The 25490-nt window shown below is 37.5% G+C and overlaps 1 protein-coding gene across 1 annotated transcript in view; it reads left to right on the plus strand.

The window, feature by feature from the left end:
- pigg (phosphatidylinositol glycan anchor biosynthesis class G) overlaps nt 1–25490 on the plus strand; it is a 239435-nt gene that overhangs the window by 113191 nt on the left and 100754 nt on the right. Inside the window, exons 7-8 of the mRNA XM_051658543.1 lie at nt 10220–10437; nt 23100–23384. Of these exons, the coding sequence (XP_051514503.1) occupies nt 10220–10437; nt 23100–23384 (503 nt within the window). The remainder of the gene's footprint in view (nt 1–10219; nt 10438–23099; nt 23385–25490) is intronic.

Raw genomic sequence — 25490 nt, forward strand, 5'->3', positions numbered from 1 at the left:
ACATGTCAGACTAGATAACCTTGTTTCCCACGGTATCATACAGAGAGCTGTAGCTTATGACTTTGCCATATTAAAATGCAACATACAGCAGAAGCCAGAGTAACACTAGAGTTGTCCACACGCTTTTCTATTTGTGTGTCTTTGCAGACAGGCTTCAGTGTGTGTGTTTGTGTGTGCTTTTGAAGCAGAGCCTATATTTGGAAACAGTACTAGTGTGCTGCTTACTCTGAATTATGTAGTATGCGCGTATACTGCATACTGTTTTTTTTACAATATATGAAACAGTGTGCAGTATGCAACAATAAATGTTTAAAGTATAGTATACTAAATTGTAGTCAAATTACCTTATATCTCATATGTTATGATTAATATATTGGCCATGGTTGTCCATCATCTTCATCTCAGAAATAAAAAAATAAAAAATAAGAAATAAATTATAATATATATATATATATATATATATATATATATATATATATATATATATATATATATATATAATTTTCCATTGTTCAACAAAAGTTGTGTGAATACTGAATGTCTTGGAGATGTTCCGTTTGATAATTCTGAATGAACTTCACCTGACACTCATATATGATCATCAGCACAAATTACTACAATCAAATTAATTTAAAAGTTTATTGAAAAAGTTTCTAATTGAATCTGAGGAAGACTCAGAGGATGTGGTGTGTGAGAAGTCATCCGTCATTATGACAGGATCATTGTGAGTACTGCACTGGCCAGATGCAGAGACAATGCCCTCTGTAGACAATACCTCCCCATATACATACACACACACACACACACACACATACACAGGTCCTGCTGCATGCTGCAGTGTGTTTGAAGAGCTCTGCTACTCTCCTGTATGTTTCTGTGTGTGTCAGCACTAGTCCGATCTGTCCCTGATACAAACAAAACTCAAAGTTTGTGTGTTTGAAATTGAGGTGTGTGTGTGTGTTTGAGAAGGGTAACATTGAAAGGAGGTGTGGCAGAATCCTTGATTGATTGCCTGAATTTTAATTGGTACCTCCTTGCACTGCAGTACAACACTGAGGACTTAAGGGTGTTCACACTGACAACCATTTGCATCCACAAAGTGAAAGTCATTCATTTAGACTTGCAGATTTCTGGTAACATAAGGGACAAAAACTGTTACAGATGCAAAGGAGAAGTGATACACTTACACATGCCCTTACCAATGAAAGTGCACACACTGACGGATGGACGAAGAGACGGACGGATGGATAGATAGATAGATAGATAGATAGATAGATAGATAATGGTGAAAAATCTAAATTTGCACACTACTCGTCATCAGTTGTATGGATTAGTTCAGGGGTGTCCAAACTTTTTCTATTGGGGTCAGATGCAAAAGGAATAAGGTGTTGCGGGCAGCATCGTTGTAATAATAATAATAATAAAAAAAAAAGCTAGATGCAACTAGATTGTCACTATTGCATCATATTTATATTCTATGCTTAATTTTATACAAGTTTTAATGACATTTTGTGTTAATAAGGGATATTTTTCTCTCCAGGAACACTTGTAGTTGAACAGTGATGCTGGATCAGAAATTAAGGTGGGCTCGGGGCAAAAATACCCCCAAAGGTGAAAAAAATGCCCTTAAGTTCTAAATGTTAGTGCAATAAAAATAACTGTTTCTTTTCTTTTGTTTTGTTATTATTATTTATTCATACCATCTGATATAATCCTTTAAATTCTACTTTAATTGTACCATTACACATTCTGACATAAATATGTTTTAAATAAAAGAACGACACAGTACATTTGTATATGTTTCGAAAAAATGCTCTCATAAACGTAAAAATGCTCCTGAAAATGAAATCCAGTGGGCAATTATTAGCCCCTTTATTGAAAGTTCATTTCTGACAATGCAGTAATGTAACATTATTATACTATATTATATAATATATTATATTATACTGGGTAAGAGCTTGTTACTTTTCAGTGCCCTTGGATTTTGTGTTTGGATTTTGTCAAGCCCATTCAGTGTCCCTGCAAAGATAGGGACACATAGAGCTGTTACTGAGCAGTTTTGGGTGTGATACATCATAATAATCAGAATATATTCCTGCTATGATGTGATTCAAAGAATTACTCTTTATATAATAGTAATTCAATCATAATTTTTGTTCTGTTGTTACTTCTGTTACAAATATTATTTATAGTTTTGATTTTAACTTGATCAAAATGATTGCGCTCTCTTTAACTTGGTTGACGCGCAAGTGCAAATTGAGCGCGCGCAGTACACGGAGAGATGCACGAGTTTCTCAAACTCTCAAATGGCGCTGGGAAGTCCATGAATCATTTTTCAAGTTTCAATGAAACATCAGAACGAACCAAATCACTACAATTAATTAAACTTCCCAGTGCTACAGAGGACGTTATAAGAAAGTGTGCTTGGCTAGCGTGTCTCCGTGTGCACTCAATAAACTTGGTGTGGCCGCTCACACTGCACAACAACAGCTCTACACAGTTGTATGATGTGTGGTGGTATAGAGACATTTTATCGAGAATGAGTACATGAGCAAATTATCTAACCTGATAGCAAACCTTTCACAATTGCATCATCTTTTTGCATGTCGCTTCATCCATTTACTCCAAACTCCTGAACTCTTCCAATGAATGAAACTGGTGTCAACAAAAGAGAACGCACTAGTGGAGATGATGCGTTGTGAAATGTGGCTGCATGTGATGGCGACACTAAGTGTTCAGAATATTAATTTCATAAAATGTATCAACAGCGGGCCAAAATCTATTCTTGTGGACTATTCTATATCGATATCTATTCTATCTTGTGGACCACATCAGAGCAGTCGTTGGGCTGCAGATTGCCTGCGGGCTGTAGTTTGGACACCCCTGGATTAGTTAATACATCAGGATTAGTTTGCCAAAGGTGCTCACATGGTGTACAGCTAAAGGTGGATTTCTAAAGTCATGAACACATCCATCCATCATCCCCTCCTTCCATCCACCTTTCTATCCATCCTTCCATCCATTCATCCTTCCATCATCCATCAACCCATCCATCCATCCATCCATCCATTAACCCCTCCATCAGTCCATCCGTCCATCCATCCGTAGGATTTTTCTTGCTCTGTGTTAAATGCTGTTGATTAAACTTTCACTATTAATCAGACACCACTGTGTGTTAGAGAGAAGGGGCCTTTTGTCAGAACACATATTGAAAGGCCATGGATTCTATATGACTGTAATGGGATTATGAATATCATTGTTCTAATAGGCATGACAATTGCCTTATACTTCAGTAATAATGCTATGTTTCACTGTCATAATATAGTTGACATGGATTCATGATTTAATTCAGAGTAATTGATTAATCACAGACTTGATTAGTTGAATTATGAGAATGGATTAATGTGCCAGCAAAGTGAATTCATTCATAAGAGAATGGGTTCATGTTAAAATGTATTTGTTCTTTTTCAGCGCTAATTCAAAGTAATTGTCCCATTTATCACATTTCCTCGTACTTTACATGATCTTTGCAGCAAATCGTGTCTCGTTTTATCACCCTAACATCTCTAATGTTCACCAAGGGAGACAGATTAACAATGCTCCATAGAGCCTCAGGAAAACTATTCTGAGAAAGAATATTAAAGATTCCACAGATTTCATGAAGTATGAAGGAGTGTGTGAAAAACTACATCCACATACAATCCATCCTAGATAACATACAGGATTAGAATTAGTGCATTTCAATTCATAATACGTTAAAAAAATTGTACTATTTCAGTTTTTCATCCAGATTTTCAAAGGATGCATTCGTACTGTATTTTTTTTTTCTTTTTTTCTTTTTTTCTTTTTTTCTTTTTTTTTGTGGCTAATATTGCCCACTTGCTTTATGGAAGACTGAATTTTAAGAGAGCAGTACACCCAATGTTGATTGTGATTAAAAAGTAATTAGTCATTGGGGCCTGGGTAGCTCATTGAATAAAGATGCTGACTACCACCCCTGGAGTCGCGAGTTCGAATCCAGGGCATGCTGTGTGACTCCAGCCAGGTCTCCAAAGCAACCAAATTGTCCCGGTTGCTAGGGAGGGTTGAGTCACATGGGTAACCTCCTTGTGGTCGCTATAATGTGGTTCTCGCTCTCGGTGGGGCGTGTGGTAAGTTGTGCGTAGATGCCGCGGAGAATAGCGTGAAACCTCCACACGCACCAACAAGCCACGTGATGCGCAGATTGACTGTCTCAGGCAACTGAGATTCACCAGATTACACCACCATGAGAACTTAGAGCGCACTGGGAATTGGGCATTCCAAATTGGGGAGAAAAGGGGAGAAAAATAGTAATTAATACAGGATTTTTCCTGCATGTGTGGCAGCTCAAATTAAATTTCGAGCCTGCGAAACAAAATTAATGATATTGATCTTGCGTCCTGTGCTTTATACATACTAAAAATGCTTCTCATCTGAGACGCGTGTTTGTACAGGACGACGGAAGCTGGTTTTTGTGTAAGTGTAGCCCGACTCCCCGAGCCATCACAGAACAACTCGCACAAGGGATCCACTCTGCTGGATTATTCTGACATACGCCAAAATAAAGATTTTTCATATCTTCACCCTTACTAAAATGTATCATGATTTTACGGCAGTTACAGTAACTGTGGTATTTTGACAAAAACCTTTTTGTTTTATATTAAAAATGCTAATCTATTAGGTTGAATCTATTAGACTTTTGCATACCTCAAATATTTTCATAAATATTGCCCATAAATAAATTCAGCAAGACTATTTATAATATTCTGACTGTTCCCATGAGTTGGACACTTTACTGAATTTGGACTGTGCTAGTGACAATGTTTGTTTCCTGCTCCATAACAGATATTGTTTTCCATTCATCAGGCTCTTAATAATTTAAGAAATCATTAGGAATATCTGAAGGCAAACAAGGCCAGTTATTTCCTAATATCAAACATCATTTGAACAGAATATATATATATTAGACAGGAGAAAAACTTTACAATATGTATATTTTACATATATTTACATATATTTACAGTGCAGTGACATAAGCACAGGTAAGACTATGATGGCTCCTCATTTCTGTGATTTCAAATGTAGCTAGCTAGTCTTTCTAAAAAATAAATTATACTGTAGAAATAAGGTGTTAAATTAAGTTTAATTCGTTTTTACATAGCACCTTAAAGTAAAAAATTCTGCGTTACATATTATAAACTCAGCAAAAAAAGAAACGTCACTTTTTCAGGACACTGTATTTTAAAGATAATTTTGTAAAAATCCAAATAACTTTACAGATCTTTATTGTAAAGGGTTTAAACAAAGTTTTCCAAGCTTGTTCAATGAACCATAAACAATTAATGAACATGCACCTGTGGAACGGTCGTTAAGACACTAACAGCTTACAGACGGTAGGAAATTAAGGTCACAGTTATAAAAACGTATGACACTAAAGAGCCCTTTCTACTGACTCTGAAAAACACCAAAAGAAAATGCCCAGGATCCCTGCTCATCTGTGTGAATGTGCCTTAGGCATGAGGTCTGCAGATGTGGCCAGGGCAATAAATTGCAATGTCTGTACTGTGAGACACCTAAGACAGCGCTACAGGGAGACAGGAAGGACAGCTGATCGTCCTCACAGTGGCAGACCATGTGTAAAAACACCTGCACAGGATCAGTATATCAGAATATCACACCTGTGGGACAGGTACAGGATGGCAACAACAACTGCCTGAGTTATACCAGGAACGCACAATCACACAATCCCCCCATCAGTATTCAGACTGTCCGCAATAGGCTGAGAGAGGCTGGACTGAGGGCTTGTAGGCCTGTTGTAAGGCAGGTCCTTACCAAACATCACTGGCAACAACGTCGCCTATGGGCACAAACCCACCTTCGCTGGACCAGACAGGACTGGCAAAAAGTGCTCTTCACTGACGAATCGTGGTTTTGTCTCACCGGGGGTGATGGTCTGACTCGTGTTTATCATCGAAGGAATGAGCGTTACACCGAGGCCTGTACTCTGGAGCGGGATCGATTTGGAGGTGGAGGGTCCGTCATGGTCTGGGGTGGTGTGTCACAGCATCATCGGACTGAGCTTGTTGTCATTGCAGGCAATCTCACCGCTGTGCATTATAGGGAAGACATCCTCATCCCTCATGTGGCCACACCAGATACTGACTGTTACTTTTGATTTTGACCCCCCCTTTGTTCAGGGACATATTATTCTATTTCTATTAATCACATGTCTGTGAAACTTGAATCTTTTTATGTTCATACAAATATTTACACATGTTCAGTTTGCTGAAAATAAAAGCAGTTGTAAGTTAGAAGACATTTTTTTTTTTTGCTGAGTTTATATACTTTGATGAAAAATATCTCATATCCAATTCTTGCATCACAATTACATTACTCGGGTTACACATATTTCTAAAATATTTTTAACATGAATTATGTTAAGTACAACTGTTTGAGTTTCTAGTAGAGCTGAATGGTGTGCCCCACAGTTTTTTTGTTTGTGTATGCTTGCATGTGTTTGGCCAGAAGCATACTCTACGCAATAACAAATTAATATTGAAATGAAGCACTGAAATTGAAATAACTTAAATAAAATCATTGCTTTCCATCATCTTTCATGTCAACACGCCCATTTCAGCGTCACAACATCTGCAGCTCGGTTACATCTTGAATTAAGAGTTTCCCACTTAAATACGACTTTGCATGGTCATTAATATGCTCATTCGTGTGACTCAAGTATGCAAACTGAGATGTGAAATTGGCCAACACATTGCAAGTGTGCAATGCAGTTGTACAATTCATACTTAAAGGTGAAGTGTCTAATTTCTATACCAAAGTCACAAAGGCATCCTTCAAGATAAGTCATAAATATCATAATTCCGAATTCCGAGTGCATGGATGACTGTTAAATCGTATTTACAAGTGGGAACTTGGAATTCTAGATGATGTTGGAAGGAGCGTGTCCACATGAAAGATGATGGAAAGCAATAATTTAGCAAAATTATTACAATTTCAGTGCTTCATTTCATTCATATTAATTTGTTAAATACTAGTCAACTAATGTAAAGATAATGACTATTTTAAGCAAATAAATGTAAAATCTTGCTTTTAAAGGCAATGCAAAAATTTTTCCTACTCCCTTAAAGATATTAATGAAATATGTGTCCTGAGATATCTCGACGTTTTCTGTGACAACTGTAGACTTTGTAAACAGCAAACAAAAATGAGTCCACGGACATTGACGCTTTTCACCTGTCAATAATTTTGCTCGTTCTCATTTGAAGTGGATCATTGAAGCTATGATTCATAATGTTTGCCAGTTGAGGGCTCTTTTGTGCCACTGTTGAATTTGACAGCCACAGGAACAAACAATTCTGCTCTTTTGCTTGGTTTTGGTCTCAAAAGGGCGGGGTTTTGGAATGAGGAGTCATGGCTAATTCAACGGCTCAGTCACGTGAAAGCTTCAGAACGCTAAAATCACTTACAGCACCTTTAATCATAAAGATTGTGTAAAAGTGATGCAAATATATTCACTTACAGTATGCTTATTTACTGGTACAACAGAAAAAAGAGTTTTTGCCATCTGTTGAAGCCATAAGTCTGCGTTATTAAAACAAATATATATATATATATATATATATATATATATATATATATATATATATATATATATATATATATATATATTTTTTTTTTTTTTTTTTTTAATTTTTTTATAGCATAATTCTCTTAAAAAAGATCCACCAATCAGAGAATTGCAGCCAACAACGCCCGCCATGATGCACTGTGAATGGTGCAATCGAGTCGGTCTGCCTACCCTCCCTTACAAAAATCGAGAGTTCATGGCAATCTAGCCGCAAACTTGATGCAGATTCGCCACAGATCATTTTCACATATAAATTAGCTTTGCGGCAAACTGTCCATTGTTTCCAAAGGTTTGCTGCAAAGGTTCACCACTACCGGTGAAGAGCTGCAAACATCTGGCAAACATTTGCGGCGAATCACAAGCTCATTTGCATGTGAAAATAACGAGCAGCAAATTTGTGGCAAGTTTGCGGCTAGTTTAGATTTTTTTTGTATGGGTTCTCAAACTACTAATATATTTGCATACTGCATATCTGAATATTTTGTAATAAATGTTATATGTATTGATTCTGTACTTATAATCAATAACTTAAAATCAGTAGTTTTATATTTTTCATCATCTTTAATTAAATTTCATCATTCGCAATGCTTCATGGGATTGTTGTTCATTCCCTCATTAAAACCGTTAAGTACACAGCCTTGTACCTTTGTCTTTTTTGTGAAATTTTTAAATATGTTTTTGCTTCAAAGTAATGTTGTGATGCACCTCGGTGCTGGTCGGTGTGGTTCATGGCTTACAACTCTTTTTTTTTTTAAATGAAATTCCTATGGGAAAAAAATTCATGAGAAAAATACTTTCAGACCCAATGGGCTGAAAAAGTAACTGTAAGCTGTTGCATAAACATGACAATTTAAAATTCACACCTGTAAGTAAATGTGGTTATCAATTCCAGTCTATGTTTCTCAGAGAACAAAAAGGCATCAAAGGAACCTCAAATAGTGCCTTGAGAGTCTTAATTTTACAGCGAACTGTACATGCGACTAGCTTGCCCTTGACTGTGAATCTATCGTTGTATGTGTGACATTGGTTTTACCAGAGTTGAGTTTTATCAGATAGCATATCATCGGTTTAATGCAGAATCCGAGCTTAGAAGCAAGCAGAGATACAGAAGAAAGAGAGACATAGAGACAGAGGTTTCCTGTGGTGAAGCATCTGGGGTGTATCAGGCAGACGAACCTGTTAGCTCACTGAGATCCTGCTGTGAGGGCTTTCAGCCTCTCTCTGCTGTAAAATACAAACACATCACTAAAACCAGACACATACTTCTTATGCAACGCCTTCCTCCTGGAGTCTTCATAACACTTTCTCTCTGAGTTTTCTGTCTATCATTTTTTAAAATATGTATTTTTTTTGCATGGCTCTCTAGAATACTTAATTCTGATTGGTCAATCTTGGAATTCAGTGGTCAGATAGTTTTGTGTAATGAGCCTAAATTGTATAATTAATTGTTATCCCAGGTAACTGTGATAGGTTCATGTTTCTCATATCACTCCACTTCTCATATCTCTTTTTATTTAATTTTTATCCTGTCTTTGAAAGCCTGTGATTCAGGCTCAGTTTGCTCTATGTCCTGGCAAAAAGTGTTTTAGTTTATTCCACTAGATGGCAGCAAGTACTATGAAAAATACATTTTCTTCTATCACCTTTCATCACTACATGCAGATGTGAAATGCAGGTGACAGTTTTGTCGAATATTTTGCCCTGTGATTGAACTATAAGCTTAATTTTGCGATGATATATATCATATTTGTTATATTTTACTTTGTGATTCTTTTGATAATCATTCAAATAATTTGATGTGGTGTTATGGCAACAAAATAAATTACATAGGCACATTCTTGAGAACGAGAGCTTTCATTTGATATATGCCGAGTCTGTTTAGTGCTTATTTGAAAAAAGAAAACAAAATTCTCTACTCATGACCACAGGTTGGGGCTCATTTGCGACACAGATGCTTTCAGGTCTTATCTTGTTAGTTTAAGTAACAAATGAAAAAGTGATGGAGTTGTGTAAAAGTTCACATTCTAAGCCTACAGATGGTACCGTATATAGTATGACTACTAATGTATTCAGGGACTTTTACATTTTAAACATAAACTTATTACACACTACTGGCCCAGCCCACTGGACCTGCAGAGTTTAAGGGGTTAAACAAATAGTTCGCTCAGAAAATTCTGTCATCATTTACTCAACTCTATGTTGTTCCAAACCATATTAATTTATTTAGTCTGTTAAATACAGTACAAAACGAGATGTTAGGGAAATTCTACCTCAGTTACCATTCACTTACATTGTGTGTGTGAGTGTGTGTGTGTGATTCTATGAAAGTGAATGGTGACTGAGGCTAACATTCAGCATCTCCTTTTGAATTCCACAAAAGATCAAAAGTCCTGATGGTAAGTGATGACAGAATTTTCATTTTTGGTTGAACTATCCTATAAGTGTTCCTGGGGTCCTGATATTTATTTTATGATAATGACTGGCAGCCTATACATTTTCCCATACTTATTTTTTTCTCAACCTTCTCTGTCTCTCTCTCTCTCGTTCTCACAGAGGATGGTTACGAGCTGTTTCGTGTGGCGGAGAAGTCCCACGGGAGCTGGATGAAGCTCTATTTAGAGGGAAACACCTCAGAGGTTCTCAGCAACATGGGCAAGAAGGTTCTTAAACAGTATCTGGAGGCCTTGAAGGCCATGAGCTCAGCTCTCAGCAAGCAACTGGGCAAATACGACATGTACTCCATGATCATGGCCATGATCTTCATACTGCAGGTGAGTGCCATATACAAGGGATAGTTTGAGAATTTGAGACGTGTTATAGATTAAAAATGATCGGGTTATTCTCTGCATTTGACATACAAAATTTAAACAGGCATGTGCTCAGCAGCACTGAGCATTGAGATGGCAATGGGAGAGCAGGTCAGTCAAGAGCAGTGAGCCAACCATTTATTTTTAAGCCTTATAGGAGAAGCAGCACCAAAACCGAGCATTTCTGACAGAGGGTCAGAATGAGGGTGGAAAATGATCATGTTTTACAAATATATAAGACTATTTTTTTGTGTGAAAAACTTTACTAATATTATAACCTCAAGGAACTTATAAAAATAATAAATAATGGCAAGCCATCACCCCTTTCATTTCAGCAACATTGTGTATGTTTCATTTGCAATTATTTCAGTACATATAATATATTTTTATATTGACATTATTTCAACCTTCAGTCACCCTACTCTCTCAAATTCAGGAAGAAATGAAAGTCATTATTTCTGCATATTCAAACATGTTCGGTTAGAACACGTGAAAACCAATGGCGTTTTTTTGTCAGTGACATCAAACCTGGCTCGATTTGTTAGCATGCTCATTTAGTATCTGAATGATGTTTTAGAGGAGGGAAAATTACATTTCAGTCTGTACCTGGGTGTCAGTTGTAATGCCAATGAAGCGTTATAAAATCTGTCTTTTTGTCCACTGAAAGTTTTGAAATTTGACGTGTTTTCAGTGGTTCTGAGCGAATGACACTCGGATACAGTAGACTCAGACACTTAATTATTAATCTTACAGTTCATACAAAATCCTTTAGTTTTAAACATCGGACTTAAAGACATTACAGTAGAATTTTCTATTGCAGTGCAGCGTGATTATGTGTTTTTGTTAATGTATTATGTCATGTCTTTTATTTTGAAGTTTAGTTTCCATGTTCACTGTTTCCTGTCATGTCATGTGATTTCCCTGTTTGTCATGTGACCCTCTTGTTCCACTATGTTTATTAGTCTTGTCTTCTCATTGGTTCTTGTTTTATTAGTCCTGTTATCTTGTTATCAGTTGAGATCTGTCACTAGTTCTCATGTTATTTGTTCTGGACTTTAATTGGTTTTCTTGTAATGTTGTTAACCCAGCTTTGTGTATTTAGACCCTCATGCTTGCCATAGTCCTTTGTCGTGTATTGTGATTTTGTAAAATTGTCTTCATGGTTTTCTTCATGGTTTATTTGTTCATGGTCATAGTTATAGTCAAGCCTAGTTAAATTTTGCTTTGGTTTTGGATACGTTCACATCTTTATTTATAAACTTCACTTGGGTTCACATCATCGTTGTATTCGTCTCCTGCCTGCCTGTAATGTTACAGAGACCGACCAACATGAACCCAGCAGTCTGCCTCATTTGTCTCTGTCAGGGGAATTGTCCCATAGAGGATTATGTTGTGGACTTTTGTGGACTGTCACTTGGTGGACTTTAATGACATTGCCCTCAAGGACCTTTTTTGTGTGGCCTTAAATGAGCCAGTCTGCTCCAGGATGCCTAGAGGTGGATTCAATTGGACTCTTACTAAGTACACTGATTTTGCCCTGCGTATTAGTGGTTCACCGTTTACTGTGAGAGTGGCGGATGAGGATGCCAACTCTTCTATGGTAGCTGCCATGTCCAAGTCCCCAATCGTTGTCACCACGGCTGAGTCCCCCATCATAGCCGCCACAACGTCAGAGCCCTGTGAATCCCTGGCCGCCTTTACCTCCGAGCCCTGTGAGGCCCCAGCTGCTCCGCCCTCCATGTCCCCAGCAACTCGGCTCCACCTTCCAATTCCTCAGCGGCTCCGCCTTCAATCCAGTGGTTCTCAGCAGTTCTGCCCTCTGAGTCTCCAGTTGCCCTCTGAGTCTCCAGTTGCCTTGGAGGTCACCTGCCGCCTCGCCTGGTCTGCTTTGCTCCTCCGCCGGATCCTCTGTGGTCCTCTGGCCGTCCACCAGATCCCCGGTGGACTCCAGTTACCTCGCCTGGTCCGCCCTGGTCTCCTGGTCCGCCTTGGTCTCCTGTTGCCTCACCGGACCCCCCATGGTCTCCTGCCGCCTCGCCGACACCCCCCCCCCTACAGTGGTCTACATTGCCCTCTGGTCCCCCATAATCTGCAACCCCAGTATTGTGATTGTGTAATGCTGTCTTCATGGTTTTCTTCATTGTTTGTTTGTTCATGGTCTAGTTAAGTTCTTGGTTCTGGTTTTGTTTTTGTTTGGGATACTTTCACATCTTTATTTATAAACTATACAAATAAAAATGACGACTTGCCTTGCTTTTGTTCACGCCAAAGTCGTCTACTCTACAATATTTAGTCTTTATCCTCCACTGGGGCTATAGTAATTAGGAGTGTGATGCCATTTGAGAGTTCAGTGGTCATTGCCGTGAAGGAGGATCAATGTCTGAGCTTGAAGGACTGCAGCCTCTCCTCTCACCCTGCCAACTCATTATGAGTTTAATTGGTCCCTCTCTTCTCTCTAATCAACAATCAATCCCTCACGGCAGAGTTCACATCCAGCTTGGCATGGGTTGTTTGAAAAGCAGGAGAGATTTGGCCTTACTTCTGACAGTATTCAAAATTCAAGTTTTGGAAGTGCTTTTCTTGTGTTTCCTATTTCTTACAGTAATGAAATGAAAATAGAGTACATTTACTCTCTTAATACATGTTCCTGATCTTATTATTCCACAATTCTAATGAAATGTGTTTTAGGCTACTGTTGTAGGTAATGAAGGTTTTTAAAAATGTTGCCAATAGTTAACACAGTAATTAATGGCAGTTTACATTAATGTAATAGAAACACAGTCAAACTCTCTTGTAATAGTCGCGTCTTTAAATTCACACTCTTTAGCACCTTTCCACCTGCAGATTGCAGGCGGCCTTACAATCTTTATTGTTTCCATTATCTGCATGTTATTACCATACAATTCTTATATAATCCTGACAAACTATACATCATTAGAAAGGTCTAATACTAAGTTTTGACATTTAGCAACTGTCTCACAATAGAAATGTTACTGCTAGAGTTATTTCTTCATTTATGTCAACATATCAAAACATTAAAGCAAGAGATATGACTGTATAATAGACTGCATATCATCCTGATTATCACACAGCTCCCTACAAATTAATAATCAAATGGAGATGAAATATTGATTTGCGTTGAAATTATGTTATTATGTGAGAAAATAAAATGTGGAGTCTAAAAACAGCTGAATTCCACCTCCCGTTTGCAGTTGAGTTCTGCTGGTGTGTATTTTGCCAATTTGAGAGTCTGACTGCTCATTATCCCACTTATTGTATTACATGGCTTTAAATATGGCAAGTACTACACTTTTGTATCACTTTATTTTCTTCTGACATTCACTTATGAAGTTAATCAAGATTTCTTGCACCAAAAACATCAGAATTCAGTTTTACACAACTATTTTCTTCCCTCTCTCTGAAACAGACTGTTTTTGCTGCTATGCCTTTAAATCTTCTATATATAATGACCTCCGTTTTGATTTGCTAACTAGCATAGTTCACACAGTCATTCTTCAGGGTTGGCCAAGTTGTTAAATATCAAATAGCTGTCATGTATAAATATGGGTGATCATATGTTAATGTGCGCATGGTTGTGACATCAATAATGTGACCATTTCTGGGTGGACATGAGGAGGGAACTTTGCATTATGAACATTGTGTATGTCTGCATAATAAAGAAAACTATATTTTGAATAGGTAAGAAAAGTCCTGTTTTTCATCATATGGCTCCTTTAAAGCTAGGGTGTCGAGTGTATTACAGTCTTAGGATTTATTTTAACAGCAGCCAATGACTTGTCTAGACAAGTCTAGCCAAAAATACAAACCAGTTGACCCACAGCAAATAAACATCTTTCATCCAGTCCCCTTTGAGAAAAGATCTGCAAGACCTCTCAATCTCATCTGACCTCCTGGCTGTCCTCAAACATTCTGACATTCTCAGGTTCCTCTTCCAGTGACACTGTCCTTTAGATCTCATTGACTGGTTGAAGTACTGACTCCTTGAAGACTAGTACTTCAATAATAGATTGCACTTAGCAAATACAACTGTTGAACTGTGGCAGGAAAAGGTCTTTAGCTCACAGGAGCACAAAACAAATCAACTGTGGTGATCTCATTCATTCTCCGCACCTGGGAAATGGTATGTGTAGAAAAGTAGCATTATAATGTATTTCCTCCTAAAAAAGCACTTCATTTTTTTTTCTTTCATCTGTGGAACACACAAGTACGACTTTAACAGAATGTCCTGGGCGCACTTTTCCATACCACGACAGTGAAAGGGGAAGGGTGCTATCAAGCTCTAAAAAAGACAAAATATACCAGAAATGGACCAAGAAATTAGTCTCTTTGACTATGTGCTATTTTCAAAGTGAGAAGACTTAAATTTACTTCTTTACTCATAAAAACCTTCCCTTCGTTCTTTATACTCAAATATGTCCCTTGTGAAGACGCGTCACACCAGGTTTGACGTTAATAATTCCAAATGCCATTGATTCACATGTGTCTTGTAAACAATCGGGCCATGTAAGTTTGAATATGTGAAAGTGAGAATGAAATTTTAGGGGGGAAGATTTTCTGTAAAGAACAGCTTTCGGTCTGTATAACTATATAAAATCTTTAATTTTACAGATATACAGTATGTATATTGTATACTATAGTATACAGTATACATACTGTATATCTGTAAAATTAATTAAACATTTTATATAGTTGAGCTGTGGATCCATAAAAAAGTAATAATAAAATACATTTTCTGCGATTGATCATGAATAATAATGGTACACAGTACAATACAACTAACATAAAAAAATAAAGTTTTTTTTTTTATTCACTTTATACTTTGTCTTAAAGAACTTGCTAGACATTGGTTAGTCATTATTTATTTTATACATTTAAATATGTACGTTAAATTGCTCAGGTATCTTTTTTTTTTTTTTTTTTTTTGGCAGAAAGAGTTAGAAAAATGTTTACAGGTATAAATGTTTGATACAAGCCATGCCTTCAGCCTTTGTCCAGTGGACTTTTTTAATAATAGGATCAAGTGGGACCTGGGTAGCTCAGTGAATAAAGATGCTGACTACCACCCCTGGAGTCGCGAGTTTGAATCCAGGGTGTGCTGAGTGACTCCAGCCAAGTCTCCTAAGCAACCAAATTGGCCCGGTTGCTAGAGAGTGTAGAGTCACATGGGGTAACCTCCTCGTGGTCACGATTAAGTGGTTCTCGCTCTCAATGCGGCATGTGGTAAGTTGTGCGTGGATCATGGAGAGTAGCGTGAGTCTCCGCGGTGTCATGCACAGCAAGCCACATGATAAGATGCGCGGATTGAAGGTCTCAGAAGCGGAGGCAACTGAGACTTAGTCCTCCGCCACCCGGATTGAGGTGAGTAACCGTGCCACCATGAGGACCTACTAAGTAGTGGGAATTGGGCATTCCAAAAATTGGGAGAAAAGGGGATATATATATATATATAAAAATAATAGGATCAACTTTATTGGCAAGAGAAACTTAAGTATACATTATTAGACACTATACATACAGATATAAAACACTGAATGCTGAAGTTTTGTTTGCTGAAGTTTAAAATCTCAAAATGATAATTTTCTCTTGCTGCCGTTCAGTCTCTACAAGTATACCTGTCTGCAGCTTGCTGAATGGTCAGGTCCTTCAGTCTCTATTGTGCACACACTGGGTCTCTCTCACGTGGTTTTGCTCTCCCACACCTGATTCACTATTTGCTTGTGAAGTCTCCGTTCTCTGTACAGTAAATCTGTTCCCGTGTTTATTATGCCCGAGGCATGCATTGCGCATAATGAATAAGTGTGCACTGCTTCACACAATCAGTTTCTGTGTTAGGATGTGCTGCCGAGTCGAGTATGCACCTCTTGAACATTTAAATATGCCAATGCTAGCCACAGGAAGTGGGGAAAAAACATTTGTGCAGTTTCAGGAAGTGAAAAAACAAATGATACTGCATTAAATTAATTATCTGTTTTACACATTTAACAGTGAAGTATTAATCACAGAAATGAGTGTTTTTAATTTTCCTGACCTAACATATACGGTATGTAATTTTTGGAACTCATGAGTGTCCCCATTCACTGTTGTTGTAATGGAAAAGGGCATTTAGGACATTCTGCTAAATTTTTCCTTTCGAGTTCCACAGAATATCAAAAGGGTTTGGAATGGCATGAGGCTGAGTAAATACATTTTTGGCTAAACTATTCCTTTTAGATCTGACAGGAAGTATGAACACGCTTATTTTCTATGCTGACACTTTTCTCACACTGTTTTTACTTCTTAATTACATGTGAAGGATGCTGTCATTTAATTATAATTTTAAATGTGTTTTTTTTTTTTTTTCACTACCTTTATCTAGTATAATGTACAGGCCTTTTTTAAGGTACTGTGGTCTTTTTTTAAAACTATTTTATAAGAATTTTTCTTGTGGGGTTAAGCACATCAAAGTGCATCATTTAGATTCCATTGGCAGCTTTGAGATTCTGCCTGTCCCTTGAGGGCCGATTCCAAATAAATTAACAATACATGTTTCTCCCCTTAGACAAACAGACAACAAAGAGTTTGTGTGATTGCTCTGTGAAAAGTTTAAATGGAGCCAACAGCAGCTGTGGGGCAAATTATTAGAGAGACGTGATAACAATAATCTCTGTGATCTGTAAAATATCATAATTGATGTAAAATCCTAAATTATTCCCAATCTAATGGTCCTAATGGAAAATGAAAGAAGACAAAATATACGGTCATCTATAGGAAACTGGGTGTTTAAACAGCAAGAACTGAGTGTTTAACTCCACAAATACTGTAGAACTGTTGGGGCATTTTCAGCTCAATTTGAGTGAAGCGGCAAAGTTATAGCAGCTCTTTTCTTTCTTTTTTCTTTTTTCATATCAACAGTTTATTTAAATGTTATTATCAAAATGTGGTTATTAAACCAATGTGATTATTAAACCGCAAAATGCTGCTATTTAATTAAATAAATACATTATGTAGGCTGTGTGTGTCTCGCGCTACAAAGTGAATTAGCTCTCTGTTCGCTGTCATCTGCTACAAACAGAGCACGCGATGATGCTCATGAAGATGTTTTCCGTGGATGAGTCAAAGAGATGTAAAAAAAAAAAAAAAGCAGCTGGCGTCGACACAACACAGCCTCCACACATTCACAAGTGCTCATATTTGAAGCGTGCAGCACATGCAAACTATATATTTATCTCATTAAAATGCAGCTGAACACTAGGACATAACATAACATGTTTTTAACTTGTGCGCTGAATATTTACTGAATGACATTTGTACTGTACATCAGATAGTATCTGTTATAGATATTGGACCTTTTTTATGAGCACGAGGACAAGTACATGAGCATGGTATCGGACCAGGGACATCCCTAAAAAATATTATTACATGTTTAAAATTATGATAATCTAAACAAAGAGTGGCATAAACATAAACCATTTCAATATTTATTGTGTGAAAATGATTTCTATACATTTTTCAAAAATTACGACATTGCATCATTTCCATCACACCAAACAATTTGGCTCGTAATGTATATTTTTTTTCAAAAGTCAAAGTGATGTCACCCTACACGCTCCACTCAAACACATCCAAATGCAGGAGGCTGGAAACGCAAGATCATGTAAAGAAATTTCTCATTCTGCTACGTACAAAAGTTTGGTGAACTTTTACCTCTGAATCTGGATGATGGGAAGACGTGTGACTAATAAAAGATTGAAATGTTGAACCAAACCCTCCTCACAAAGGGTATACAAAGAATACATATTTCAAAGCAGCATGTTTTCACTGTTGCATTTTAACATTTTGATTTTGTGATTTATTATGTATTAAAAACAGAAGACCTCACGTGCAAAAATGTATCATGGTGGTCTGTTGTGGTGAAATAATTTGGTATGCTCAAAGCCTTGCGTGACTGCCCCTTTAGTGTACTTGTTAACCAAATCGACATAAGTGTCAGTGAAGAGCATGCTTGAGATGAAATGTGTGACAAGTGAGATGAAGGTGTTAGCCATTTTATTTCAAAAACATAAAAAATTTAATTTCCATCAGCATCATTTCCAGCACATAATTCTGTTAAACTCAATACAGAATTTGAAATGTGGAAATGACACTGTGGGCTTTATTTTCGTGAGCGCTCAAAGCGCAGTGCTATGCGCAATGACCATGCACTACGTTTTATAAAATTTTCATGAGAGCGCTAATTCTAAGCGCAATTTTTGTGCCAGCGCAATGCACAAGTGGGTGTGTGTGGGAGTGTTTGTGCTATCTGTGGGTCTATGCGCACAAACTGTAGGTGGATTGCAGGGTTGGGGAGTAACGGAATACATGTAATGGATTACGTATTTAAAATACAAAATAGAAGTAACTGTATTCCACTACAGTTACAATTTAAATCATTGGTAATTAGAATACAGTTACATTCAAAAAGTATTTTGATTACTGAAGAGATTACTTTGCATTTTATTGTCATTTGTTTCATTTAATATTTAGTCCTTTCAGATGGAAAATGTTACCAGGCACGATCATATTTTTTTATCAAGAAAATTCACGTTGAATCATAATTTCTTTTTTTTCAAGTAAGACCTTTGATATTAGGGCAAAAATCATATTCTTGATGATAATTTTTGTATTGTTTACCTGTAAAAATATCTAAAAATCCTTAAAACAAGATCAGTTTGATTTATCTTGTTTTAGAAACAACACTGCATAAGATATTTAGGTTTTTCAGAGAATGTATTTTTAACGTATATTTTGTCTTACTGTACTGGCAGAGTTTTTATAGTCAAAACAAGTGAAAAAATCTACCAGTGCTGAAGAAGTAATCCAAAGTATTTAGAATACGTTACTGACCTTGAGTAATCTAACGGAATATGTTACAAATTACATTTTACAGCATGTATTCTGTAATCTGTAGTGGAATACATTTCAAAAGTAACCCTCCCAACCCTGGTGGATTGTATGTTAATGAAGTGCTGCAAAGCGCAGTTTGGTATTTTCCTGAGCAATATGTTATTATGCTTAGACGTTTCAAAACCACGTCTGTTTTTTGCACAAAGTTTAAACTCAGTTCCTGCATTAGCAGGTGGTAATAAAGATCATGTCCAAACTCTGAAATTATAGTGGAACATTAAATAATGTCCCTCACGATCAGAGTTTAATGATGCAAAAATGTATGAGATTTATGTTAAACTATCTATAGGTCATGGTTTATTTATTTATTTTATTATTGTTATTATAATGTTTGTATTTACAATTGTATTTATGATCTAATGAATTTTGGTATTTTTCCACCTGTTATTGTAGAGTGATTAAGTCACTGCAAAAAGGGCCAGTGTAAGAAGTTGGAGAGGGTAAAATTTCATATTTGGTTTTAATATAATATTTTTTTAATATTTACAATATCTGTTGCTTCCCAGAGTTCAACAACATCTCTGATCTCTAATATTCAGCCTCCAACTGTTAACGTTTGGCCCTTTGTGCTAAATCAGATTTCCACAAAGCTTTTATCACAGACAATCGGCAGTTTGCATCTTTTCTGTGTGAAACAGGACAGTACAGATTCTGACCCCTCAAGCTCAAGTTCTGAGGGAAAAGTTTAGAGGTTTTGTATTTTCATGTGACTTTTTACACATCATTCACAGCTCAAATGTAACATCCCATAGAGACATCAATGGAGACAGCCGTGAGCGAGTGATCTGGATAAGGACAAGAAAAGTGGGAACGTGTGTTTGAAAGCCAGCGTTTGACTGCCGGTGCATTGTCGGAGTCAGACATAAGGACACAGCTGTGTGCGTCCTTCTTAAAGCCTTGCTTTACTCTTGCTCCACTCCTTTTATCGAAAATCTCACAGTATGTGAGATTTACGTGCCTGTCATCACAAAGGACAGAAAGAGCTGATTGTGGATTAGCATGAACTTCCTCATGAAGCAGTTTTCTCCAAAGCATAAAGGGGGTCTCACACTGGACATGGCAGGCAGACAACATACAGCGTTTGAAAGTTCAAAACCATTGTTTTCTATGAATGTACACACACCGCCATTCGCCATCAATCGATGGTTCCCAGCTACTACTTCAGAGATTGCTCAAAATCTTTTTTAGAGCCTAGGCTAGAAGACACATTGTGTATAGGCAATTTGTCAACATGTCAAAATAACTGCTGATGGGGCCTGGGTAGCTCAGCGAGTAAAGACGCTGACTACCACCCCTGGAGTCACGAGTTCGAATCCAAGGCATGCTGAGTGACTCTAGCTAGGTCTCCTAAGCAACCAAATTGGCCCGGTTGCTAGGAAGGTTAAAGTCACATGGGGTAACCTCCTCGTGGTCGCTATAATGTGGGGCACATGGCGAGTTGTGCATGGATGCCGCGGAGAATAGCGTGAAGCCTCCACACGCACTATGTCTCTGCGGTAACGCACTCAACAAGCCCCGTGATAAGATGCAGGGATTGACAGTCTCAGACGCGTTAACTGAGATTCGTCCTCCGCCACCCGGATTGAGGCGAGTCACTTCGCCACCACGAGGACTTAGAGTGCATTGGGAATTGGACATTCCAAATTGGGGAGAAAAGGGGAGAAAATAAAATAAATAAATAAATAAAAATACCTGCTGATGGCATTCAGATGTTAGAGGAGCTTGCCTTTGGCAGCTGCCAGTCACGACAAAAACACAAAAAAGACCACGCTGTCTAAACTCAGTTTTGTGCACAACTCAAGTATGTTTACCGTAATACACGACCAACAACCACAGTATAAAAATGAACATAAAACATACTAATAATTTTGTATACTGCCCTATACAAAGCCAAAAGGCAGTAACTAAATTCCAACGCTGAATTATTTACATTGGATAATAGTCTCACTCCATTTTGATCAGTCATAGAGACCCGATTTTGATAATCACGATCACACAGCAGCTTTTTCTGGATTTTCTGCTCAAATCTGAATTTTTTGTACAGTTGTTTACACAATATTTTAAATGCAGCCCATATCAGACACTGGTCTGAACAGCCGACGCTCGTTAACTGACCCACATGTGTATAACAAAACTAGACATTTAAATTGAATTAATTGAATTAACTTATTCATATTGTTATTAGCAGTTTTTTAAAACCCGAATAGGACACTTCATGAATGTCTAATAAAATATCAGCAAGTGATGGAAGACCAGATTTATGAAGTAATTTTATATAAAGTTATTTGTAGTCGTTTGGTGGATAGGATGTTCCAAGCTTCTTGGAGAATTCACCACAGTTCTTCTGTCTATTTTGGCTGTATCAGTTGCTTCTGTCTCTTTATGTAATCCCAGATTGACTCAATGTTCAGTGGGGGGCTTTGTGAGGGCCATGGCATCTGTTGCAGGGCTCCCTGTTCTTCTATTCTAATCTTTTCTATTTGCAAATGTAATGTTTGGGAGTCTAAAATGTATGTTTCCTATTGACACACTAAAGCTGAAGATATAAATAACCATCTTAAGAAAAAAATTTTTGTGAAACATCTTAAGTGCCTAAAACTTTTGTACAGAACTGTATTTAAGGTAAGAGTTGTTCTATGTAACTATTTCAGATTTCCATTGGCATGCTTGAATTTAGGTTTTAATACAGTTTGAGAAATATAGAAAGTTGCACGAGTGACATGAGCAAAGAGCAGTGTTACACAGGCTAAATCTTTCTCTGCATCTTTTCATGCGCATATTTTACTATCTGAAATTCAAATGAACCGCTGAACCCAACTGTTGAGCCTATAATTGTCTTTTCTTTTCTTAAAAAGGAACTGAATTTATTAACTAGAAAAGATATGACTTGAAATTAAAAGTTTTTGAACCATGTCAGGCATATTACACAGTAAATCAAGCGCACAAGTGACAAATGTTGAGTTAGATTGATGTAAAAAATCTCATTAAATCTGACCTGGCTGTTCAAACTGAAGGCACGTTGGAAAAAAAATTAGATATGTATCTGATTTATTTCCACATATGAAAGTGGCCCAGATCGGATTTGAAAATGCAAGGTTCAAAGTGCTTGTGGCTGTGTACACTGTCATCTAATTAACAGATCTGTGTCACATGTGAGTGAAAAAAATCCAGCTGCGGTGGGAACATAGCCTTTGATCAAATGTGCAGTTACTACGGTGTGCCTTTTTAGGGCATTGTAAGTACGAATGAGGTAATCAAGACAACCATGTTATAGAAATCAACGAAAACTTAAGTACTGTATAAAGTGATCTAAAACTGATAAGATTAACAAACAAAAAAATCTTGACATTTGCCTTTTCTCTTTCATCTTTCTCTGACCATATACTCTATAAATATTGGGCAGAAACACCTGTCTAATTCGAATTATTTAGTCTAGATCTATAAAATCGGAATACTATGTTGTCTGAATGACTGATGAAAGAATGTTGTTGCCACTGACATTTATTTAGCCATATAATATTTTACAGCTGCATAACATTTTAAGTTCAAGATTTTGCAGAAATCACTTCATACATGTAAAGATGATGATGTCATTTTGTCAGCATTTCGAAAGCATTTAAAAAGGGGGGATAAATACAGGAACAGGGTTGACAAAAACTGCTCTCTCGCTCTGTCTTTTTCAGGTTCTTTTCTTGCTGCTGTTGGCCATGCCTGAGGCGTTGAGCAGGGAGGCGGTTGTAGAAGTCCCGTTGGCATCGTCTCTGCTATCTCTGCCCTTCTACCTGCTGTGTCTGCTCGGCTCCGCCCTGCACGTGCTGGTCTGCACCTCTGCCGGTGGTCCTTGCTACCTTTGCACCCTGCCCTGGGTCCTAGTGTTCACCGCCATCATCTACTTCTCCGCCTTGACTTGTGCTCTCGTTGCCATGGCAGTCAGGAGGATGCCCACCGGGAGCAAGACCCCCATTAAAGTGAGTTGGAGAGGAAAGGTGTAAGGTTAGGAAATCTGAGAGGCTCTAAACTCCAAAGCTGACCCTCTGAAATAGGTCTTGATTGAGCTCTTATCCTGTTCTAGATGTAGCATAAACATCATTTCACTGGAATGTTAAGTTCTATCGACAGTGTCAGTGACAAGCTGTCGATTTCCACAGAAAGTAGTTTCAAATCGTCTTTAGAAATATGGACTTATAATCAAAGTCTTTAGATTTTTCAGTGAAAGTACATGAGACTAGTGTGACTGAATCTCATAATTACCTAGTCTGCAAATGTATATCCAAACTCCTGTCATGACCATGTAAGCCAGTGAGCACTGCAACTTCTGCATGATATGCGTAAAGATTGACCTGGTCTTATAGAATCACATTACTATATGTACATTCCTCAATCACATTCAGTGTGTTTAGGGCAGGTTTTTAGTATGCAAGTATCTGCATCTTTAAAATAACAATCCTGGGTCCACTCAGTTGCCTGTGCATTTGTGTGACTTGTGCTTTCAGTAAAGCCTTTTTAAAACTGCAGGACCATGTCCTCCTGTGGGAGGGAAGGGAGATGTTGGCTGATAATTGCTTGACCTTTTTGGCTATATAGAGGCTTATAAAGTATCAGATCACCCTGTTCTTGCATCATGTCCTCTGTCCTATTTAACCTTTTAAACTCTGCTGTATATTTTGACTGATGCCTGCACACCTAAATTTAAAAGCTCGCCTTACACACATACAAGGACTAATTTCTAAAAATTGGTCTCCTTTTACAAGCCCCCCCCACCCCCACACACACACACACACACACACACACACATTCAGAAATAATACTGAATGTTTACAATCTGATGATGTAAATAGTGTACCTTTTTTTAATCCTGTTTTTGAAAGCCTGCGATTCAGGCTATATTTGCTCAATGACTCTACTAAAAGTGCTTTAGTTCATTCCACTTGATAGCAGCAAGAACTAGGAAAAATAAAATGTTCCTCTATCTCCTTCCATCACAATATACATACAGGTAATGCAGCTGAACACTCGCCATGTGCTCATCCATACAGTCTATTTCGCGATCACACACACCTTCCCCACTGTTTTGCCGAATATCTCAGTCTCTGAGTGGACTAGAAGTTTAATCTAGTTTAGAACTTTATTAATCCCCATGGGGCAATTAATATAGGGATACAGCAGTGCTTCACACAACAACACAATAACTAGACAAGAATACAGCATACCAGATCACACATTGAGAATAATAATAAAAAAACTTTGATATCACCCATTACATAGTCGAATAGCCACAGGCACAAAGGTAAATTTTTATCGATTTGTAAGGCACCTTACATCACGTAGACGCCTCCCAATGGGCAAAAGCTAGAAATGAGAGTGCAAGGGATGTGTTTCATCTCCCATGATGCTATAAGCCCTTCTTATCGCCTGTTGCTCATAAAATACAGTTAAACTATGTAAAGGTACACCAGTCATTTTTGAGCATAGTTTATCAGTGGCTTGAAGGTGGTTTTTGATAGACAGTGAGGAAAACCAACATATGAAAGAGAAACACAAAATACTCTCAATAAAGGAACTATAAAAATGTATAAGAATAGAACTTTGAACACCGAAGGAGTTCAATTTCCTCAGCACGTGTAGTCTTTGCTGTGACGTTTTAATAATGGCCACAGTGTTCCGTTCAAACTTTAATGTTTTATCACAAATTGTCCCCAAGTACTTGTATTCATCCACTGTGTCAACCTCTACCCCATTGATGTGAACCGGTTCTGGCACAGGAGCTTTTCTTTTTCTAAAACTGACCACCAAGTCCTTTGTCTTTGAGACATTTAATTCCAATTTCATCTGGTCACACCATGTAATAACTCCTGCAGAGCAGGACCATGATCCTGCTTTGTGTCTGAACTTGAAAGCAGTTGTCGTTTGTTCTGGACATCTGAGACATAACATTTTATGTTTTATTTAATAATAACATATTATTCACCCAAGCAAGCTCACAGACAAGTAGAAAATGGCTCATTTAGAAGAAAACAGCCTAAGGTAAGAGCTTATATAGAGTTTGTGGCTACTTGGGGCTTACAGAAGCAGTG

Source organism: Myxocyprinus asiaticus, chromosome 27, assembly GCF_019703515.2.
Source record: "Myxocyprinus asiaticus isolate MX2 ecotype Aquarium Trade chromosome 27, UBuf_Myxa_2, whole genome shotgun sequence".
In the NCBI taxonomy this organism is placed as follows: Eukaryota; Metazoa; Chordata; class Actinopteri; order Cypriniformes; family Catostomidae; genus Myxocyprinus; species Myxocyprinus asiaticus.